The sequence below is a fragment of the Lolium perenne genome, chromosome 5 (assembly GCF_019359855.2).
Source record: "Lolium perenne isolate Kyuss_39 chromosome 5, Kyuss_2.0, whole genome shotgun sequence".
Taxonomy (NCBI): domain Eukaryota; kingdom Viridiplantae; phylum Streptophyta; class Magnoliopsida; order Poales; family Poaceae; genus Lolium; species Lolium perenne.
The window spans coordinates 122,609,971-122,634,838 of NC_067248.2; the positions used below are offsets into that span (position 1 = coordinate 122,609,971).

The 24,868-nt window shown below is 43.7% G+C and overlaps 1 protein-coding gene across 1 annotated transcript; it reads left to right on the forward strand.

Annotated features, from left to right (window-relative positions):
* The first annotated feature begins 6 nt into the window (after positions 1-6).
* LOC127299778 (coatomer subunit beta-2) lies at positions 7-7,475 on the forward strand. Its single transcript, XM_051329828.2, has 4 exons — positions 7-2,191; positions 2,899-3,408; positions 5,007-5,092; positions 6,932-7,475. Exons 1-4 carry the CDS (start codon positions 140-142, stop codon positions 7,134-7,136), a joined length of 2,853 nt encoding a protein of 950 aa, XP_051185788.1. The 5' UTR covers positions 7-139; the 3' UTR covers positions 7,137-7,475.
* Positions 7,476-24,868: the final 17,393 nt, after the last annotated feature.

A 24,868-nucleotide genomic window follows, 5' to 3' on the forward strand; every position in this document is an offset into this window, starting at 1 on the left:
GAGGTAGCCTCCCCTAATAACCACTTGGTCCTCCTCCCGCCCCCAGATCCCGATCCACCACCTCCGCCGCAGATCCAACCACCGCCACCCCACCCGCCGGCAGCGCCCTCCGGCGCGGGTGCACGTACGACACGGCGCCATGGACAAGCCGTGCACGCTGCTGGTCCACTTCGACAAGGGCTCCGCCGCCATGGCCAACGAGATCAAGGCGGATCTCGAGGGCAGCGACGTCGCCGCCAAGGTGGAGGCCATGAAGCGCGCCGTCATGCTCCTCCTCAACGGCGAGACCCTGCCCACGCTCTTCATCACCATCGTCCGCTACGTGCTCCCCTCCGAGGACCACACCATCCAGAAGCTGCTGCTCCTCTACCTCGAGATCATCGACAAGCGCGACTCCGCCGGCCGCGGCCTCCCGGAGATGATCCTCATCTGCCAGAACCTCCGCAACAACCTGCAGCACCCCAACGAGTACATCCGCGGCGTCACGCTGCGCTTCCTCTGCCGCCTCTCCGAGCCCGAGGTGCTCGAGCCGCTCGTGCCCTCCATCCTCGACAACCTCGACCACCGCCACCACTTCATCCGCCGCCACGCGCTCTCCGCGATCTCCTCCATCTACCGCCTCCCGCACGGCGACCAGCTCATCCCCGACGCTCCCGAGCTCGTCGAGCGCGCGCTCGCCTCGGAGCAGGACGCCTCCGCTCGCCGGAACGCCTTCCTCATGCTCTGCCTCTGCGGGCAGGAACGTGCCGTGGCTTACCTCTTCTCCAACTCCGAGCGTGTCACCGAGTGGCCCGACTTGCTCCAGATGGCCGCGGTAGACCTCATCCGCAAGGTCTGCCGATCTCCAAACCGCGCCGACAAGGGCAGGTATATCAAGATCATCATCTCCCTCCTCTCCTCTTCAAGCACCGCGGTTGTGTACGAGTGTGCCGGTGCTATCGTGTCGCTCTCCTCGGCGCCCACTGCGGTGCGCGCCGCAGCCAACACCTACTGCCAGCTGCTCTCGTCGCAGAGTGACAACAATGTGAGGCTCATTCTCCTGGACCGCCTGAACGAGTTGCGCACGTCGCACCGGGATGTCATGGTGGATGTAGTCATGGATGTGCTGCGTGCACTTGCCAGCCCCAACTTGGACGTCAAGAGGAAGGTGCTCGATTTGGTGCTTGATCTGCTCACTCCTCGTAATGTTGAGGAGGTGGTGCTTTACCTCAAGAAGGAGGTTGTCAAGACACAATCAGGGGAGCTCGAGAAGGGCGGTGAGTACCGCCAGATGCTCGTGCAAGCTATCCATTCGTGTGCTGTGGAGTACCCAGAAGTGGCTGGATCGGTGGTGCACCTCCTCATGGACTTCCTGGGTGACACTAATGTTGCAGCAGCGGTTGATGTTGTGTTGTTTGTGCGTGAGATCATCGAGACTAACCCCAAGCTGCGCATGTCCATGATCCAGAGGCTGAGTGATACCTTCTATCAGATCCGAGCATCCCGTGTCTGTTCAATCGCTCTCTGGATCCTTGGGGAGTACTCCCTCTCGTTAGCAGAGGTCGAGAGTGCCATTTCCACCATCAAGCAGTGCCTTGGCGATCTACCATTCTTCACTGTCTCAGAGGAAGGGGACACAACTGATTCCAACAAGCCAGCCCAGCCAATGGTGAACTCTGTCACTGTGTCTTCCAGGCGACCTGTTGTTCTTGCAGATGGCACTTACGCCACACAGAGTGCTGCTACCGAGGCCGTTTCGACTTCATCGGTTACTCCTGGGTCATTTGCATCAACCCTGAATCTCAGGTCACTCATTCTCTCAGGCGATTTCTTCTTGGCTGCAGTTGTTGCATGTACCCTTACCAAATTGGTACTGAGGCTGGAGGAGGTGCAGCCATCAAAGGTTGAAGCTAACAAGGCTTGTACTGGTGCCTTACTGGTCATGACATCCATTCTCCAGCTGGGGCTATCCTCCTACCTTCCCCAACCGATTGATAATGACTCGTATGATAGGATTGTGCTCTGTGTGAGGTTGCTTTGCAATACTGGCGATGATGTGAGGAAGATTTGGCTGAAGTCATGCAGACAGAGTTTTGCCAAGATGCTCGCTGAGAAACAATACAGGGAGACAGAGGAGCTGAAGGCCAAGGCACAGATATCTCATGCCCAGCCTGATGATCTTATTGATTTCTACCACCTGAAGAGCAGAAGGGTAAGTTCAGTTGTTGCTTTTGCCCTATGGAAATTCCCACACATTCTTCTCCTAATGCTAGTTACATAGCTATCTTACAAGGATTCTAGTTCCAATCTTTGATGGTAAATGCATTAGTTGGTGCTTGGCATCATGGATATAATATTTGATAACTGCTGTACAATCGGCATTAGTCTGCTGATCTGTAAGAAACTAGGTGTAAACAATGAATGTTATCATTTTTTCCTGCCTAGTAGCATTACAATGAGCCCATGACCAGTTTTTATCCTCTAGCATCTGACAGTTTATTATGTTTTTAAAGCAATTTTGATCGTTTTTGTAGTAGTATAACACAATATTGCGCATGGTAGCCGCCTAGGATATGTTTGAACTTGTCATTCAGTTGTGGATATCCTTGTTTTCACATTAAAGGTTTATGTGATTGATATTCTGGTCCACATGTCAAATTATCTAGATCTTTCAGGACGAGGATCCACTAGTACTATTAGTTAGGAAACTTTATCTTCTTTGACTATGCAAAAATCTAGGTAGTTATCAAGACCGTATTGTTAGCATGTTAGGATCCATGCACATGGACCATACCATTTCTTCGAAACATAGTGTTTGCTCTAAGTGTTTAAATATAGCGAAGCTTTTGTAGAGAATTTGCAGCATATCGCTTTATATCTATTCTTCCCCTTGTTAAAACGTGGCGTTTTGTTTCACAGGGCATGAGCCAGCTTGAGTTGGAAGATGAGGTCCAAGATGATTTGAAGGCTGCGACTGGTGGATTTACTAAGGAAACAGATGACGCAAACAGACTTAATCGCATTCTTCAGTTGACTGGGTTCAGTGATCCTGTATATGCTGAAGCATTTGTGACAGTTCATCATTATGATATTGTACTTGATGTTACAGTCATTAACCGCACAAAGGAGACACTTCAGAACCTTTGCTTGGAATTAGCTACAATGGGAGACCTCAAACTTGTTGACCGCCCTCAGAACTATACATTGGCTCCTGAATCAAGCAAGCAAATACGTGCTAATATCAAGGTTTCATCAACAGAGACTGGAGTCATATTTGGGAACATCGTTTACGAGACATCAAATGTGATGGAGCGATCAGTGGTTGTGCTAAATGATATTCACATTGACATCATGGATTACATCTCACCAGCTACATGCGCTGATGTTACTTTCCGGAACATGTGGGCTGAATTCGAGTGGGAAAACAAGGTAATATGCTTCTTTCTTTGTAGGATGGAGTTGTTACAAAAATTTGCAAGATATTCACCGCTCCTTGTTTATATTCTACTTTATTATCAGTTCAGTCCACTAACTTATATTTTGCATCTCTGCCGCATTCCGAAGCGTGGGCATTATCCTTGCCATTGTCATCATGCCTGCACTTATAGTCAGGAGATTGTACCTAGTAGATTTGACTATTAACAAAACAATCAGCAACGAGGGTACTATTTGGAATACATGCTGACCAAGCTCAGCTTTGTAATGAATGGCGTGCTTCTGCTCACCAATTAATAGGACCATATTTATTAAAACCGTGGTAACTGTAACCGTGACCAGAGGCAAGTAATGTTCAATCTGCAATTCATGAGATGAAAGGATTAAAGTAAACATACTGAAGAGAACCAGTTAATGTTGTCTGGGCAGTGGCTTGCTTGTAACTGGAGCATTCACATGATAACCTTCATGAGTGCCAGCTATATGGATTGAAATTCCCATCGCTGTGTGTGAGCGACATATTCTGCGAGCATGATCCGATAGCTTGACGATGCAAGCTGCTGGCCTCTGGAGTATCTACAGGACCGTCATATGCTGCCATTAAAGCCAGATACATGGATCGATCTGCTCTCTGTGTGCCATGGCCGGTTGAAAATAATGCACGCACAACAGGGAAGCGATCTTCTCAGTTGCTTGGCAACAACGGATCCATCCTGGTGGACTGGTGCCCCTCAAATAGAAATACTCCCTCCAATCCATAAAAAGTGTCGGGGCTTTAGTTCAAATTTGATATAAGCTCTGACACTTTTTATGGATCAGAGGTAGTAATCTGATCAAATTTGAACTAAATACCTGACACTTTTTATGGATCGGAGGGAGTAAGATATGTATGCATCATTAGTAGCACATGCATGCACATATGGAAAAAAGAGTTCAAGTATGTAATTGAGTACCAAATAGCTGCCCATCACTGACAGTCTGACACTATCAACGTCAGGTGAACAAAGGCAATATCAGTTCACCTAAACTAATATTCAGAACATGGAGCCATTTGTATGTTCCTTACACAAAGTCAGCTTATTAACAGATGGTTCATGATAGTTCTAGATTGTAAGCACCAATATTATTTTCTAATGGAAGTCATGAAAAAGCTAACCTTGATGAGATACCAAATTTACAACAACATCAAAGCCTTTTTCCCAAGCATGTTGGGGTAGGCTGAAGCAGTCCATTTTTTCTGCTCCTGAACCAAATTTGTGTAGCTGAATTATTGTTGCCTTTCAGCTCCTGAACTGTGTAGCTGAAGCAGTCCATTTTTTCAAATACTCTTATCGATTATCTGTTATGTCAATCAACACATTTGTGTGATTTTTTTTCTTATATAGACTTCTTAACTTCTGCTTTGGTTGACTTTATTTACTTCTTTTTTTCTTTGAAAAACGCTTCTAAAGGAAGTATGTCTGTTGTTCTGTCTGGTTGGTATGGAGTGCATTGAAATTGGCATGTTTTATTCATTCCAACTGTGCTTATGAATTTCTTATATTTTTCTTGCTACAGATTCTTACTACAACTTTATTTTTTTCCTTCATCAGGTTGCAGTGAATACTGTAATTCAGGACGAGAAGGAATTCTTGAATCATGTCATCAAGTCAACAAATATGAAGTGTCTAACACCACCGTAAGTCTTTTACAGAACTGATGTTTATGTTTACCTGTATATTTGTACATCCACCAGGCATGTAAACTTTTACAGTGTACTAGTAAATGTGTATGTGCGTTCCCCACTAATGTTTTTTATATATATGTTCAGGAAATGTAAATAGTTTCACAACGTTCCAAAATATTGCAATTTACGCTTTAGTTGAAGCAAATAAATAATATTCTGATATAAATCAGCCATCGATTGATGCGATTAAGGGTTCACTGGGTGCTCTTATATTAAAAAAAGATAACAAATTGATGATTAATTATATATTTAGTTAAAGATAGTCAATACAAAATTCAGAATCCCTGTTAAAGTAGTATGTTCCAAAACTGCGAGCGAGGAAGTATTTACTATCTTATTTTGCAAGTTAAGTTGATCCCATCACTCGTAGGCTACCTACACTAGATCTCGTCCCACGTCACGGCGCCTCCATCCTCATACGCCCTTACCGGTGCTGGTAGATCATGTCGATTCTCAGGCACGCAAGAAGCCTGATTTGGTGAGGTTGTGCCAACAGCTGGGCAAACAGGGGGCTACATAAATCAAACTTTATCAAGGAGAAAGGTGAGTGGTGAGATGAGGGGATTAATTGGCGGAGGAAACAAAACTGCATCCGACGCCCATCCTTGGTCGAGATCGTTTCGGATCGAAGACATACCGAGTGTGACGGGGAGGGCCAGCTGGGAGGATCAGTGAAGCAGGAGCACGCCCAGGTTGGTCACTGCTGCCGTGGCACGGTGGCAGTGCGTCGACGCCCAGGTTGGTCACCGCTGCCGTGGCACGGTGGCAGCGCGTCGCAGGAAGGGCGGGGGCAGGGACGGATGATGGCAGTGATGCTGCTGGCACCGGCGTGAGATTTTCTTTTGCTAGGGACCTTTGCGCTGAGCAGTTAGCAGACGCGGGACGTGAAGTAGCAGAGCATGGTCCACTCCGTGTAATTGTTAGGAGCACACTAATCTAAGGATTAGATTAATCCTGTTGGGCAGATTTAGCCGAGAGGGTTGATCTTGTGGTGCTAATCTATTTGTGTACGTTTACTGGTGTGTGTTTAAGAAAAAAAAAGTTTGCTCTTTTATAAGCAAGTAGAGATGTAAGTAATCATTGATCAGATGCATGAATAGCTTGCTGTACAGCTGTAAATACTTCCTCCGTCCCGGTTTACAGGGCCTATGTGCATCTAAATTATACAAAATAAAAATTATAGCATTAGAAAGTAGAACATCTAAAATTTCTAATGATATATATTTTGTAATATATTAATTGTATTACAATGTTTAAATTTACAATCTAGAAATATGTGTAGAGCCTATAAACCGGGACGGAGGTAGTAGTAAAATAGAAAATGGTTTAAACAAGCGAGGCGTAGGCTTCAGTACAAGTGCCTATTTCAGTGATCAAGGATGATCTGGTTATGCTAAACGTAACTTCTCATCTCTTCTATAAACTTAAGGCCAAGATTTTGAAGTTCTAGGTAGGATTAATCTAATTTTTTTTATGAGCTGCTTTGATATTATGATTAAGAACTGTGTACAAAATTGCACAAACCAAAGCATTTTACGGTGCTGACATGGTACGTGCATGAGATACAAATAGGATATCAGTTTTGGTAATTTCATACACAGCTAATTATATGATGAAATTATTTGGTTAGTTGTACTGGTACAGGAAAAACCTTGCATTTTACCAGCTGCTTTTGAAAAGGAGATCCTTGTTTTGTTTTTGGGAGTTATCTTGGCAGATTGTACATTCTGTTGCTATTCTGATTACTGATTTTATGAGTTGTCTATGTCTGTAATGGAAATTTGTCACCAGGTCTGCTCTTGATGGGGAATGTGGTTTCCTTGCTGCTAATCTCTATGCAAAGAGTGTGTTTGGGGAAGATGCTTTGGTAAATATTAGCATTGAGAAACAAGTTGATGGCAAGCTTAGTGGTTACATCAGAATAAGGAGCAAGACGCAAGGAATTGCGCTTAGCTTGGGAGATAAGATTACCCTGAAGCAGAAGGGAGGCAGTTAACTGTGGTCTTACATGTTACAAATTCACAATTGTATGGCATTTTTTTCCTTTAGGAGATCTACTTCCAGTGACACAACACCACTGGCACAGTGGGTTTTAATTAATTAAAGAAGTTCATGTACAAAAAGATCAAAGAGAAGAATGACAAAAGAGAGAGATCGCAAGGAAGTTGGTGTTGATAGCTGAAAATATATCTTCCACTTCCTTTCACGGTAGGCCTTTATAAATGGCGTTGCAGAAATAGATGGGAAGTATCTGTTGTTGACTCTTTACAGGTAGATCAATTGAGATACTGTATTACTGGTCCCTTTCTTTTGTTAATTTCGTGTTATCTTTAAACATGTGTGTCCATCTATCTATCTCAATCGGTCAATTGAGATACTGTATTACTGGTCCCTTTCTTTTGTTAATTTCGTGTTATCTTTAAACATGTGTGTCCATCTATCTATCTCAATCGGTCAAATGTTGATGTTCTACTCAATTGTCAAATCTTGCTTCTGGTGCATGCTGTAGGCTTGTAGTGGGGTGTTAGCTAGCTAGACTATTAATTCCCCCAAATAGTTCCATCTTGATTAGATTTGCGCTGCTATGCTAGAGTTTAGATGTTTCATTAATCGTGGGATCACTTCATGTCTCTGCTCAAACTGACTGCAGACAAGATAAGCCATTGAATACATGATATGCTATTGACAGTGAATGAAATATTAAGTGTACAGTGTACACTGTCCCATGCTGACGAAGCTGTTAACAGTAGACGGAAGTGAAAGCACAAATGTGACTAGCTAAGTCTACGAGGTCCATTATATAGCAACCCAGGTTTTCAAAAATCTGGTCAGGAATGTATATGTGTCACTTTTTCTGCTCCATTGTTACAGGAAATAAGATTCTAGCATTCTTCACAACTTCCCTGGACATATGAAACATATTTATGCTTTGTCAGTACAAAAACAAATATTTTGCCATCCCTTGGAATTAAATGCATGGTAGCCATGTTCTTTGCTCGACTTGTTCTGATGATAAAAAGTGAATTGCACTGTACAAAGATGCTAGTACGACGTTTGTGATTGACATATACTCCCTCCATTCCAATGAATAAGACTTCTTAAAAAAAACTTAGTTCGACAGAATTTTAAGAAAAATACATCAACAAATATGATATCCATAGATATCATATGAAAATATGTTTCATGATGCATCTAATAATATTAAAGTGTATTTTGCATCTTAATCATTAAAAAAAACTTGATCAAACAATTACACTTAGATCAAATTAAGCCATAACCTTATTTTCTACTCGGTCCATTCCGATTTAATCAAGGAGGGAGACAAGACAGAATGAATAAACAATGTTTTGATTGAAGTCAATTAAATCGTAACAGAGGGGTGTATAATATTTGGAGTGCAAGATGACCTAACTAAAAATAACGCAAAAAAAAGGGATCAACTTATTCTAGTAGATTGATCAATCATCGTGACGCGAGTGGCATTATTGCATTGCTGTTCAGACAACTTACAGTGCCCAGCTAGCATTGGGTGATTGGCAGTTTACCTGGCTGGAGTGAATGACATTATATCACTATTAGAGTTGGCCTGTCTAGCTAGCCTAACCCCTTCAAAGCCACTATAACGACGAAATGACATATAAGTACACTAGAGTAGACTAGCCTATAGTAGAGTGAATAGCGTAACGTGTACCTTGTGTCGGTTTGCAAGTGCAAGCTCCGTCCAGCCTGCCGCTTGGTGGGTTCTTGTCGACAGAGATGGATTACTGATCACAAATTCACATATATCCAAGGATTAGATATTAACATAGCCTCTAGACCTTGTGTGTCTGCTTGGATGTTGGTGGTGGTGTGTAATATCCAGCCTAGAAGGCTAGACCTTTGACAGATCTTCCCTTTAAATCAGTCCAACAAATCAATCATGCATGGCAGGGGCGGAGCCAGAACGAAAACAACCCGGTGTCACTCTTTCAGTTATGCATAATTTTTAGCTTGATTTAGGGGTGTCACACACTATAAATGGGCAGAATTTACAAAGGATAGCATGTTTGACCCGGGGTCCTGTGACCCCTGCTAGCTTAAGGTAGGTCCGCCCCTGATGCATGGTGAGCATGCATGTCTGAATGCAATATTTTCAATGGAGCCGTCTGCGATTGTCGGTCATCTCACACGGTTGAGTCATGGAACGAACGTTGCACACAGTTGATGGGCTTTAAAGAATGCAGGCAGCCCACAGTCATCCCATGCAGTGGCCGAGTCCACAGACCACAGGTTGGGTTACATATGTACTACGTTTGGGTTGGTAGAGAAATTAAATAACACAACCAAGTCGCAGGAGGGTAAAAAATGTTACCACCATTTGAAATATAAGTCTTTTGGAGCTAAACTAGCTTTCCAAAAAAAAGCTTACACTTTTCAGTTAGTGGCATTTTTCTGTGAACGGGTAATTTGGCCCGTTCATCTCAGTGAAGTGTTCTGCCACCTTACATACCGCTACGTTGCACAGCCAACCATGTTAGGATACTAGACGGTGTTAGTGACTTCAATCCCACCCCAGCAACGGGAGGGGCCACAGACGACTTATAAGGGGGAGTAGCAGTCCTCCCATTAGGCCGGTCTGTTGGGATAGAAATGGCTCTCTGCTTGTTTGATGGGATGGATTCGCCAAACGTCTAAACATGACACGATTGTGTGGAGTTGGGACCATCATGCCCGCCCGGGGGATTTCCGGGGGTATAGGATGTTAGGATACTAGGCGTTGCCACCTCGCGCTTGTGAGCTCGGCCAACTAAGCATGGGACACAAACAAACCCATCTTTTGAGTTCAAGTTCTTTAAAGTTGGAACCATATATCCGGATCTAAACAAGCCCATCTTTTGAGTTCAAGTTCTTTAAAGTTGGAACCATATATCTTTAAATTTGCGACCTAGGGGTACGCGCACGCCTAATAAACTGTGAGAGAGGGAGTATTGGTATATCTCTTGTGAGCTACCATATGCTAGAATAGTTTTTTTTTAGGGTGAAGACGAGTGCTTTGGCAATGCATAATGGTGATGCATTAGTTTTAGTGATAATATGTTCAACAATTACCATTTTTTGCATTAATTTGATTAGGCTAGAGTCATGACAACATAATTCCCAACAATAAGTAGCGTACGCACATTGTATGTGTGATGAAAGTACGTGCAATGACCTAGCCCATCTACCTTAACTGCATACAAAAGGAATCAATGGTAGGGAAAAAAGATAAGAACTTGTCATGGTAGGACCGACAACAAAACCATAGGAACCGCACCGTTGGCGGCGGCATCACCAGCATCCTTGATGGCGTCACCCGGCATGGTGATGAAGTTGAATGACTCTATTAGGGTCGATGAAGATGAATTTGAGCAGTCGCACCAAGACACTCTTAAAAAATCTTATTGTCCTTCTTTCGATGCATGACCACAAGAGGTGGGGCTCTCGACCCCTTCTACCCAGAGGCCGTGCAAGTTGTTAATGGGTGAAATAGCGGAAAGCAACACAATAAGAAGGAACATTGGCGCTGGAGCGAGAGCCACGAGGAGGTAGATGCAATATATGTTAAACTGTGAAAGTGGATTGTAACTCTATCCATCAGATTGTTCTTTTGAAATAGTTGATTAGTGCATGAAGTGGTCTTGAGTTCAAGTTCTGATTTTCACAATTTATTCTATCAAATTGTTGTTATCCCCCTCTTGTCTATGTATTGGCTGTGTTGACTTGTCTTAGCCTCACACATGAGGGGATGTTAAACTATATAAATGGATTCACTAACTCTTTACATTAGACCGGTCTTTTAAAATAGTTGGTTAGTGTATAAAGTTTAACAATATACCAACTCCTTAGATACCATTGCTCAAGAATACGCGGTGAGTAATCGCACATCCTAGACGGTAGCAACTCACAAATAAAGTGCTTAAAAAATTAAACACATTGATTTCCCGAGGAGCAAAACTAGAGTGCAAGCCAAGCTATGCTCTACTAGTTGCAGGAGGTAGATGCTGTGAGTGAAGCGACCACACATCCATAGCTCGTGCCTCATCACTCCATATGATGCTAAGTACGTGGTGCTCCCTAGCTAGCTAGCTAGTCAAATTAAACGATACTGATTTTTTGTAATAAAGGACGCTTCATTACTTAAAATATTTAAGTATTACATCCAGTCTTTGTATAGCTAAGATGCACACAGCCGTTCAAGTATTAAGTCTGAAGAAAAATATAAAAGATCGATCGAAAGAGCTAAACAAGAGTATGGTACGTTAGCTTCAATCCGTCTAATATGCAGCCACCAGCAAATAAACTTCTTGGCCGTGTTCTCCAACCATGTAGACACCTCCATAAAGAAAAAAACGATACTAACTGATGCCCTGTAAGGTCTCAAATATTCTTATAAATAATAGGTACGGTGTGCACTTATATAGAACTTCTGTTTGTAGGACACATATTTATTTTTTTATTTTATTTTTGTGGTGCCATATATAGAACTTCATACTCTATAGGTATGATATACGCCAGAGACATCTGATATGGTTGGTCTTTAATACATCGGTTCCGTCGTTGATACCCTCTTTGTTGGTCCTGAGGTTGGAACGACAAACCAGAGACTAGCTAGAGTACTTGCAATCTTGCATACGAGCAACATGCATGCATAGGTATAGATCCCTCCACTTTGTTTATATAAAATAGGGAAGATCATCGAAGAATATTTGCTCATGTGTAGTTTATGGATTTGCATTGCACAATCCTGGTACTAGCAAGGAATATATGTCATGCCCGTGCAAAGTGCGGTCGTAAAACGGCATAAAAATACGCCCCCTTGCACTGGTTCAAGCTTTCCACATGCATGCTGCTCCTACTCCTACCGAAACTAATTATAAAAGTAATGCCACCACTGCAACTTGTTTTTATCAAAATACTTGAGTATGTTTAGTTCATCATTAAGGAGACAAAGCCCTCTAAGATAATTATATGGACAGAGCTTTATAAAGCCATGTAGGTAAGAACAAATCAACAAAACCCGTGGGCGCTGCCTAGCTGCGCAGCCTGCAGCAGTATTGTCACTTTCAGGAGTATAGGCATCAATCAATAATTATAATTAATTAAAGCTGGTCCTAAAATAATTAATGATGGTTGGGTTACATGATCCATCGACTTCTGGTGGACCATAAGGCCATGACTAGCAGTACTGTAACAATTAACCCATCAAAAAGGGATTTGATTTGCTGCTCCGATTTATTATTCTCTTCTTTATCTAGATGTGTCTTTTTTAAAAAAAATAGTACAATATTTTTTTCATTTGTCTACTGTAACAAGCTTTACTACGACAAAATTTGCAATAGTGAGAGGTGAGGATCCGTGGCACAGCTTTGGCTCGCTTTGGTGAATGTAATCTCCGCTAGGTATTTTAAAACTTATTTGTAACTTTTATTAATAAGAATTTTCGCAAGAAAAATTGTATCAAGTATACATTAAGTAGGCTTTTGCTATTCTGTGTTGACCCGCATGTAAAGAACTAAAAAGTCTAGGTATCAGTATGTGGATTATCTCCCTTCTTTTGGGCATGAAGGACATGAGTGTGAGCTGAATTGCCATAGTTATAAACAAGTACTACTACTATGTAGGTGGTCCAAACCTCAAAGTAGTTAGCCTTTTCCGTTCAGGTTATCGCCCTCCATATGAGGCACACTAACCATACTTCCTCCGGCACACTAACCATACTTCCTCCGGATCAGTTTAACAGGTGCACACGTAATTTAAGATAAAATTTAGCCATTAATTTAGTCAACAAAATATAAATTATATATCTACAAAATCATACTACCATTAAATTCGTATTTGGAAAAAGTTTTTTCAATAATATAATTTTTATGACATATATTTCATACTATATTGCCCAAATAATAATCAAAATATTTTTTTAAAATATGTGCGCGTCTGTTAAACCGATATAGAGGTAGTAGGGAATATATCGAAAAGCATTTGTTTCTGGCTTCCGAGTTTCAGCTATCATTTCCTTATAAGAAATTTAAAATCGTAGTTCTGCATTTTAAAAAATATTAGGAAAATAAATGTCGACATAGTCAATGATATGCTACCTTGTTCCAATGAGTAGTTGGCTCTACTTCATCTATACATGGGGTATGTACCTGGCGTCCCTCTCTCTCCCTCTCTCTCTCTCTCTCTCTCTCTCTCTCTCTCTCTCTCTCTCTCTCTCTCTCTCTCTCTCTCTCTCTCTCTCTCTCTCTCTCTCTCGTTCTCCACCAGATCCGGGCCGGTCGGCCCCTCCCCGTCCCTTCTCCGGCGTCTGCCGGCGTCGTGGTGGGTGAGGGACCCCTCCCCTGTATAGAGGTAGAGTAGATCTTGGTTTGGCTGCTGCCTGGTTGGCGTTATGCCGTCGTGTTCTGGCGTCATGCCGAAGGGAAGCTCACTGCTGCGGTGCTCGGGCCGCCGCCGGTGGTGGTGGAGGTGGGTGTCGCTGGCCATCGTTCTCTGGAGGTTAGAGACGGTGATGGCTGACGAAGCTGCCTTCTCTTCCCTGTCAAATAAGCTCGTGGTGATCGATGCCGGCTTCTCTCTCTGTTCTGGTCGCTGTGGTGGCGAGCAGAGGTTGAGGGCGTCGGGATCTAGAGGTGTTCTGGCAGCTCGCGAAGCTTCAACTGCCGGAGTTCCCAAGCGGCGGCGAGAGGTGCCGCAGCTATCCTTGGCCGAGGGGGCCACTCCGCGCCTCGTGGGCTTCTGCTCCGAGGTCTCTTCTTCCTCCAGATGGGAGGATCTTCTGGCTCAACGCGGCGTCCACTGCCGAATCCACCCCAAGTGGTTCGTCCCCGGTGGTGGGATCGGTGGCCATGGTCTCGAGCCTCTGCGTCAACGCCGGTGGAGAAGGACTAGATCGCGTTCCCAAAATGTTTGTGAGGTCCTTTTTGTAAAACTTGAGGACTATGTTGTAGTTTCTATCTGTTTTTGGTTCCTCTCTGTAATTGTAACCCACCGCTATGAATGAAGCTTCGGGGTCCTCCGGACCCTTTTACTGTTCAAAAAAAACATGGGGTATGTACCTGAATATGTTTGTTGACTCCCTTTTAGTCCAAAGATTTTTTTTTTTTTTTGCGAATTGTCCAAAGATAGTAGTACTTCCTCTATCCGTTACAGATTTGCGGCAGCGTACGGACGCCGTGACGCCGCGGAGACACCGCGGGAAGGCGGCGAGAATTTTTGACAAAAGAGACCACATGCGCGAGTGAATTGTCAAAAAAGACCACCTCCGAAAATTATTGTCAAAAAAGACCACCTGCATCGTGGCGGCACGCGTGCCAGGCGACACGTGTCGCCTGCCGCCACAGCCGGAGGCGGCAGGGCTTGCCGCCACAGCCAACGGCGGCATGTCCACATTGTCCTGATCTATGAATAGTAGCCTGTTTTGATTTTTTTTTAAGTATCTCAAAAAATTCGAAAAAAATACCTACATGTAGCTAACTCTATGCACTACAATTGTGCAAAAATTCACTGTAAAATAAGTTGTATTTTGGGCTCAGCAAAAAAGACAAATTCAACAAATTTTGTAGCTAATGTGCACTGTTCATCGATCAGGAGACTATTCATTGATCATTGTGGACGTGCCGCCAGGGGCAACGGCGGCAGGCCCTGCCGGAGCCGGCTGTGTCGGCAGGCGACACGTGTCGCCTGGCACGCGTGCCGCCACGACGCAGCGCGGCCCTGACAATAATTTTCTTTGAGCGTGTCTTTTCGACAATTCACCTGGCAAGAGTGGTCTCTTTTGTCGGCACGCGGGACCCATCCGCCGTCGACCTCTCGTCAGTTCCTCCTCGAAACGCGCGGCAGACGGTGGCCCGCGCCTCCGGCCGGCACGGGAGATGCTACGAGGCCAGCACGGTCGGCGGCGGGACCCATCCGCCGTCGACCTCTCGGCGGCGGGACCCATCCGCCGTCGACCTCTCGTCAGTTCCTTCCCGGCCTATCAGAGCTAGACCGCCGGACTGGACGTAGCCCATGCAGCCCTGCTCCTGCCCCTCGCGTCCCATCTTTCTTTCACACTGTGTACTCCTAGCACCACGAGCTCCTACACGGAGGCCGTTTACCGAACTAGCCTCCACTGTGTACTCCCATCTTTCTTGAAGAAGCAACTGACTTCATGGGTGCTTTCGTAGTTTACAGGATGGCCGCTTGCCTAGGCTATCCGCCATTCACGGGCTGCACGGAGCCTCGTTTGGACGGTTTCTTCTCGGGAATGAATCGCGGCCGGCCGGCACGCCGCTCGAGAAGCGTGCTGGATTTTGTCAGCCGCGGCGGTCCGCTTGTCATCCGACTACTGCGTGCATGTGTTGGCAACAGCATTCATGGCGATGGTTATCCGCATCAGGTTCAGAGCAAACGAGAGATGCCATGTCAGCAATCTTGGAACGAAGGGATAGACCATGTTTCGATTACTTGCACCGTTCTAGAATATGGTACGGAGTACGCAATTTGACTCCTACTACACGAGCTTTCATCGTAGACTTCTCCTAGTACGAAAATTGGTGATGCCTGAAAATCATAAGATTATAAATTGGTTAAATGGTACTCCCTCCTATCCTTTGAACCTTTTAAGGGATATAGGAGGAATTATTAATTAAAGAAAAAGCTTAAATCTATGCGGGAGTTTGTGTTTTAGTTTAATAAATTTAAAATTAGTGAAATGATGTTATTTTCAAAAGGTATGGTTTTTTTTTTTTGGCAAAAAAGGGGCCCGGTCTACCAACTTCCTCTAGGTTACACCCTCCGTTCTGATGAAATAAGCCATACAAATTCAGATGAAAGTCAACGACATCTTAGCTTGACCAAAATTTTACATAAACACATGAACATTACGATACAAAATTAGTACCGGCATTCAATATAATATACATTTCCATGATGTATAAATTTAGCACCGTAGATGTTGATATTTTATTCCATATATTTGGTAGAACTTAGTAACTTTTGACAAAATTATTGGTCTTATTTGTTGGAACGTAGGTACTACACATACATACACATGTGGTCTTTCCTAATTCACGTCGAGTAGTGAGGATATATGAATACTGATGCACTTTGTTAATGGTTGTCGTTAGAGCTATCTTCAACCAGGGTGGCTCACAATAGTCTAGTATAATACACGATGATCGGAGGATTTCTATGCTCATTTTTTTTCATTGGTTGATAGTATAAGCGATCTAACCTTGCAATAAATGAGTGGTTGTGTGCACTGCTTTTGGTGCAGAGGCAGGGCGGAGATCCTTTTTTAAAAGGAAATCACAAGTGTACAAGAAAGTATATTTAGTTAAAAATCCAACCTCTATTTTGTGTAACATAAACTCATGCTAATTATTTTAAAAATCATGAATTTAAACAACAAAAAATATGTATTATCTCTCGAAATGGATGTAGTATACAAGTCCCCCAATTTTATGTCAAACTTTGTTCATGAATTTCCCAAACAAAATGAGTGATGTTCTACTAATGTGTGCATCTGAATTTGTATTCTTTTCTGATAATGTTGTACTTTACAAATAGAACTATTTTTTACATGATGTTATACATAAAAGTAATTCCTAACACTGAAGAGATCAAAATCAGGGTTGTAACTTTGGGCTCAAATGGTAGACGCCTCTTCCAACCAAAGATTACTCTCGAATCTAAGCACAAATCGATGGGCACAACTCCTCATTTGGTGGCTAAATAGTCCTTTCAGGATTATTTTTGTTCACGTTCTTGATTTACTTAAAGTCAAATTTTATAAAGTTTAATATTTTTTTTAGAGAAAAGTATTAACATATATGGTATATAATTTATGGTAATAGCATACTTATAGTGCATAGGGTAGGGTTTCATCATCTTTTCAAAAAAAGAGGATCATCATAGTATATTTTTCATATTAGATGCTTTTAGAATATTGAATTTTGCTATCTATTTCTGTATTTTGTGTTGAATTTTACAAAGTTGAACTTTGACTGAACTCAGAACATGAAGTAAAAAAAAGAGAAGGAATACCTTGTGAAAACCTTTATGTTCTCGTTTTTAGATTTTCAACTTCCACAAAAGCACCTAAGCGGATGATCCTACACAAGTTGTTAAATTTTTAATCCATAAATCTAAACATGTAGCTATCTAGTGGCACTAGTACAAAATTCATTACCGCCGGCAGGCGTTTAAACTCATGCTCTGACATGCTAGTTGTCCGTCACCATGACCCTATCACAAATAATTTCAAGTCACTGACGGTGCGATATCTGCCCGGGGTGATCTCTAGTGAGTACATGCTTTCAGACGCACGTCTCTGCTTGCCTTCCGGGATGTTGCTGAAGCACATTGTACACGGAGAATGATAGACTACTAACTAACAAAGATTTGATTCATAATAGAGAAACATATTTACATACTTTAATTTTATATTTCTATAATTTGTACTAAACCAGCAACACTTAATATGGTTCGGGGGGACAATAAAATTTTACATTATTGTATTCGCCTTCTCTATTACATCTCTTCATCATTAAGGCCGTAAAGATGAAAATAAATCATATATGTTGCTCCCCTTGTATGGTATAACCGAATATGGTTCAGTTTTCAAGTAAAAATAAAGCAACAATATTATATCATGGCAATGTCAAAGAACTAAATATAGTAAATATCTAGTAATTGTATAACAACAAGTAAGTTTATGAGTTTATTCTATACAATATATATTGACAAATAAGCAATGTAAACTCATAGAACATCACAATACCTTAAATATTACTTAGTATGAGTAAACAAATTATAACATCGCAATGATAAACAACTAAATTATAGGAAAATATATCTAGCAACTACACAATAACAAGTAATTTATGAGTTTATTCTATACAATATGAACGAATGAACAACGTAAACTCATAGATGAATTGGTGTGGTTCAAAACAGAGCATATATAGACATGGAAATTTGGTACACTACATGATTCCAAATCGAAACAGAGCATATATAAACATAGACATTCAGTAGATGGTTTCAAATCAAAACAAAGTACAAGCAGATTGCAATACAGTGTGAACAAATGAGCAATTTACGGTCATACAATGGCAAACGTATAAAAACACTAGCTCATCAGCACGATGACTTGCCTTGGGAGTCGGCAGAATGAGGATCCTGTAGCCACTCCTTCCGCGAGTGTGTGGGAGAGAACGATGTGCCTCTCCTGGGCACCGCTGGTGCACGTGAATGACGCGGCATGGATGCGCTGAAGCTCGATGCGGTGTTGATCTGCATCCTAGTGGGGTAGAAGGGGTGAAAAACTGGCAACACAAATGGGAGGTGCATGTCCACCGCGCCGCTCAACATACAGGAATACACCCGCCGACGGAATCACTGGGAGGTTGGGCCACTTAGGTATACTTGGTGATTAGGTATACTGGGAGGTGAGCACAAGTTTTTTTTTTAATTCTAAGTCCCACGAGACGGTTTATATAGGAAAAGGTACAATGTATTGACAGGCGACAACAACGCTCGCCAGAGAGTTGCAAAAGTACTCACATACACATATAAGCACTTGTTAGAATTATTTCCTATAACGTTTTTTTCTTTCCTCTAGCTTTAAGGGTAAATGTTTTTGAATTTGATGTTTATATATCTAGGGCTTTGGTTTCAAGACGATATTTAGGTATTTTGAGAATTAGTCATTGAGCTCCCTTTATAATGTATCACCACACTGCTAACTAGGGTCTTGACATATCAAACATGAGTTCATTTTTTACTCCTACATTTATATATATGAGTAATTTAGAGCCTTCATTCATATTATAAGGTTATATGTAGTTTCTAAATACTTCTGTACAACTTTAGTTTATAGTTTAAGTACATATTCTGAAATAGATAATTTTGTAGCTCTAATGATAGAAAACTATGGTCTGTTTTTTTTCACACAATTGTTTATAAAATATGAGTATGAATAGAAAACAATCATATTTTATGGATTATACAAAATACGAAATACGAATTCCGCATTGATATCCGGAATCTCTAACGATTGGCTAACTAACCTTCAGCAGCACACGTTTCACTGACAGGCCCTTCTTGTTACTCAAAGACTGCCGTCAACAAGGTGATATTTTTTGTTTTTACCGGATCATTTGTATGACTATTTTTTTAGCAAGGTGATCATAGTTCCAGGATTTTGTTTTTAACATGATTTTTAAGATATATAAAGAATTATTCTTAGAGCTATCTTTAAAGTGTATCACCAAACTAACTTCTTTCTTGACACATGTTCAAACTGCGAGTTCATATTTTAATCTTACATCGTCTTCATCGACAACTGTAGTCATTCCATCACCATGGATAATGTCGACATAGTTTATGTCCTACAGAGGGAGATGAGACTCCTGCAGGAGGGGCGTGACATTTTAGAAGAAATTCATTTGGCTAGAACAACAAAGCGGTTCATCAAAGTAGATGGTTAATATGTAATATTTTAATAAATTTAGAGTGAGTTTATTCCTGCCTCTTCACGAGCATTTTTTCCCCTCCAATCTGTACCTTCCCGCCTTCGCTCGAGCTAATGTTTTACAGATCACTCAAATGTTAACTTACTTTGACATTTTACTGACATGCCGAAAAATTCTGATTAAACCCTGGAGAAGCCGAATAAAATTATCTACGAACAGACCATAGGTGTATGTCAGAAAAATAAGTTCTCAGTGGAACACTACAAGAGTCGACAGGCAACTCAAGACCTCTCTCGCGACCCCTCCCTAGGGTTAGGCTCCCGCGCCGCCGCCCCCGGCGTGCCCCCTCCCTCCACCCTCCCCCTCGCCGCTGCCGGAGGACCCGCCGGGCGAAGCCTTGGTGGTGACGGTGGCGGCGGGGCCTCTCCCCCGGGCGGCGGCTCCCCTTCCTCGCGGCGGCGGCGGCGTTCTTCGGTGGGGATTCGGCGGCGGCGTGGTGGCGCGGCCCTCCCCGGCGAGTTCGGCGCCTCGGTGGTGACGAGGGGATCAGCCCCCTCCGGCGGGGCGGCCCTGCAGCGGTGCCAGCAGCCTCGGGTCCGTTGGTGGCCATGGCCATGGGCGGGGCTGCGGGGCTGAGGCGGTTGCTGCAGCGGCGTGGCGGCGCTAGCTGTTGCTGCCGGGCGCCATGGTGGTGTCGCAGTTGCAGGCTAGTTGGCGGAGGCCCCGACGTCTGATGCGGGATTGGGTCCCCGATCTGGCCGGCGGCTATTGCCGGTGGTGGGCACAACCCTTGCCACCGTCGATGTTCCTCTTCTCCGGGTGGTGGTGGCTAAAGCCGGCGGCTCTCATCCTCATCCCCTATCTGCTCCAGCTGCATCGGGGTTGCGGTGTATGGCCGGGCGAAAGTCCTGCTCGGCGGTGGCCGGTGCTGATCACGGTGGCGCTTGCGGGCGCCGTTACCTTGCTGAAGGCGTGGTCGTGGCCTTCACCGTGCCTTCCTTTACCTCGGATGCCAGGGGAAACCCTAGGTCCGGTTCACCGGACCAGGCGGCGGCGGCGCCAAGGTGTCGTTATCTTCTTGAAGACGTCGTTGAAAGAACATTTCCCGCCCTTTTGGGTTTTGTGTGTTTGACGTCAACACTATGTATATTTTTATGTGTGTTGATGTAGACAGGTACAAGCCATCAAAAATTATGTTGGATCGGTGTATTGGTTTTGCTGTTCTGAAGTTCTGCAGGTTTTACGGATCCGCGGAAGTTCCGGCCTAATCTGGCGGAAGTTCCGGCCTGTCATTTTTCAGCAGAAGCCTCTCAGCGCAGTCTGTGCTCAGTTTTCTCTTCAGGACCGGAAGTTCCGGTGGAGTTGGCCGGAAGTTCCGGCCAGCGGAACTTCCGCCCAACTTCCGGGCAAGTTCCGGAATTCCGAGTTTACGGCTCTGTAAGTTCCAGTAAGGTTTTCGCCAATTTCCGGAACTTGGCCGGAACTTCCGGCCACCGGAAGTTCCGCCCAAGTTCCGCCCCTTCATTTGCTTTGCAGGTATTTTACCAGGGGCGGAAGTTCCGGCCCGAGTGGCCGGTACTTCCGGTGGAAGCCGGAACTTCCGGCCATCCTGGCCGGAACTTCCGGTGTTAGTGGATTTCGTCTCCAACGGTCAGATCTGAAAGCTCCACCCATATAAATAGCTTTCTCCTCCAAAGGGACAAGTCGCTCAATCATTGCAAGAAAAATCTGCCAAGCTTCATCACCATTAGAGCCACCTCAAGAACACAAGATTTGCAAGATCTCCTTCCTCCCCCAACCAAAGCTCTTGATCTTTGGAGATTCGAAGGAGAAGACACCGATCTACATCCTCACCGAAGCGTTCTTCATTTCCCCCTCTCTTGTTTGAGGGATCTCATGCTAGTGTTCCTATTTGGTTCCCTAGTTGATTTGTGTTGATATATTGTTGTTGATTGTTGTGTTGTAACAGATTTGGGAGCCTCCAATTAGGTTGTGGATGTGTGCCCCAAGAACCTTGTAAAGGCCCGGTTTCCGCCTCGAGGAAATCCCTTAGTGGAAGTGGGCTAGGCTTTCGTGGCGTTGCTCACCGGAGATCTGAGTGAAGCCTTCGTGGCTGTTGGTTTGGCTTTCGTAGCAACCACACTCCTCCAAACGTAGACGTACCTTCTTGCAAAGGAAGGGAACTACGGGAATCATCTCCGTGTCATCGCGTGCTCCACTCTCGGTTACCTCTATCATATTCTATCTCTATATCTTGCTTAGTTGTTATCCTTGTCATATAGGTAAATTCACTTAGTTGCATATCTAGAGAATTTACCTTTTGTGTCAATCCTAAATTGAAAAAGAACTAAAAATTGGTTAGCACCTATTCACCCCCCACTCTAGGTGCGGCATACGATCCTTTCAATTGGTATCAGAGCCTCGGCTCTTATTTCGGGCTTAACCGCCTAAGAGTATGCCGGACGAGGAGTCCTCGGAAGGGGCCGCCAAGATGGTCTCCGTGGAAGACTTCAATTCGTTGAAGTCCTCCGTGGAAGCCCAAATGGAAAGCATGAAAAAGATGATTGCCGAGCTTTTGGCTCCGGCCCTTCCCAAGGCTCCTAGTGTAGAGGTAAAAGACACGGGTGTGTTAGATGAGGGAGAGGCTTCGGACTTACCCTCATCTACCAAACCCGTGGAAGGTGATAACTTAAACACTATCAAATCCCCCATTGCATCTCCCAAGGGAACTAGTGAAAGTGAGAGCTACAATCGAGTACCTCCACCTTTCCAATCACCCGATATACCGGTTCCCCATCCCCATTTGAACATTCGGGGCGACCCACCTAAGTTTTCTATTGAAAATTTCGATACTTGGCGATTTGAGTTCCGCTCTCATGTTTGTAGTGCCTCCAATGAATTATGGAGAATCATCATGGAGGGCTTCAAGCCATACAACCCCGACAAGTTGACTAGAAGAGAAGCGGTTGATAGTCAACTCAACGTCACCGCCTTGAACATGATTCAAACTAGTGTGGGGACAAAGGAATTGCATCGTGTCCGGAACTATACCACCGCCAAGGAAGCTTGGGATGGTTTGACCTCGAGTTGCATTGGAAGTGAGAGCACAAGGAGGAACAAGTATAATGCTCTCAAGAATAAAGCCGAAGGGTTCATGAGGCTACCGGATGAAGATCATGAAGACATGTATGGAAGACTTCTCACCGTTGCCGATGCCTTCCGGCTTGTTGGTGCCACCCACATCAATGATTCTTGGATCAAGGAGAAGTACATTGAATGCATGATGCCATTTGTACCCATTGATGTCAAGACTCTTGTGGGAAGGGAATGCTATTCCTCTCTCACCTCTCAACAAGTCGTGCACGAGTTGCAAGCTCTCAAGGTGCTTGAGGAAACCTCTCATGATTCTCGCAATCGTGCTATTGGGATGGCAAAAGGTTCCAACCTTGCCTTGGTGGTCAACTCCGTTGAAGAAGTGGTTCCTCAAGAATCTTATAGAGCATCTTGGAGTATGACCTATCCGGAAGATTTGCAATGCCACTACCATGATCACATGGCCTTCCATGCAAAATCCTTTTGGGTTGATCCCTCCAAGGCCAAGGAAGACAACATCAAGAGGAACAACAAAAATGGGTTCACTAGCTTTGGTCCAAAGACAAGATCATGCTACAATTGTGATGACAAGCGCCACTTCATTGCCGAATGCCCCTATGAGAATAGAGAGCTTCATAATGGGAGGCTCATTCCCAAGGACAAGAGCAAAGACTCAAAGGGCAAATATTCAAAGCCCCTCAACAAGAAGTTCTACAACAACAAGACCAAGAAGGGCAAGAGGCCCTCAAGAGTTGTGCTAGTAATAAGGGAAGAATATTCTACCGATGAAGTTGAAAGTTCTAGTGGTGATGAAGATGAAGAAAGCTCAAAGGAATTAGCCGCCATCGTCACCACCAACACACCCTCTTCATCTCTCTTTGAATCTCCCAATGAGAACCCTCATATCAAGAATGCACATTGCTTCATGGCAAGGTCCTCCTTGGACACACCTATTGTGCTATCAACTCAAGAAGAGTATACCTCCGGAGATGATGATGTTGATGATGAAGAAGATGCAACCTCTAATGGATTGGTCGCTCTTGCCTCCCTCTCCACCAACGCTTCATCACCAAGTGAATTCCCCAATGAGGTCATTCATGTGGAGGAAGAAAGTTGCCTTATAGCTAAATCCTCTGAGGTATCATCCCCTAACCCCTCTATGCCTAACTTATCTAGTGATCTAGGGGTTGATGATGCTAGTCTAAAAGTGAAACAAGAAATGCTAGAGTTTGATGATTTCATTCTTAACCTACAAGGTAACACTAAGAAGCATGTTTCTAGCCTCATGGTTCGTATAGCTCAACAAAGTGATATGCTTGAGAAAAAGGGTCAAATAGAGAGAGAAGACTCTCTTGAAATCCATGCTCTTAAAAATGCTCTTGAGGAAAGTCAAGAAACTATAGCTTCTCTTGAGGAGAGGCTAGAAACTCTTGAAGAGCCTCAAGATAAAATTAACAAGCTCACTAAAGCTAGAGATCTTGCTAGGGCTAAGTCTAAAGTGCTTAAAAAGGAAAAGGCCCAATTTGAGGTTGATCATGAGAAACTTGTGAAAGATCTAGATGAACTAGACAAAGCTCACAAAGCTTTGAAGAGTGAATACACTCTCTTATCCAAGTCTTATGAGCAACTTCAAATTAGGCTTGCCTCTTATGATGTGCCTAGCTCCTCTACTCCTTCATGTGATCATGCAAATGTTATTGAGGAAAATGCTAGGTTGAAAGATGAACTTGCTAGGACCTCCTCTCCCCAAAGTAAACCTTCCTTGGATGATCTTTTGAGTAAGCAGAGGTCAAACAATGGGAAGGAGGGACTTGGTTTTAATTCCAAGGCTAAAAAGGCAAACAAGAAAAAGACCAAGCCCGCACATGAGAAAGCTAATGGTGAACCCCGAAAGGGCAACACCATTAATGATGATGGTGCGGGAATAGATAATCCTCACTATGTTCTCTTTAAAGATTATTATGGTGATGTTTATGCTAAGTATGTTGGTCCATATGATGGTTATGTTGCTTGGTCTATTTGGGTTCCAAAGACCCTTGTTGCTAACAAAAGAGGACCCATTGAAAAATGGGTACCTAAATCCAAGAATTGATCTCATGTAGGACTATGACGCCGGAGGTTCAAAATGGGTACTTGATAGTGGATGTACAAGTCATAT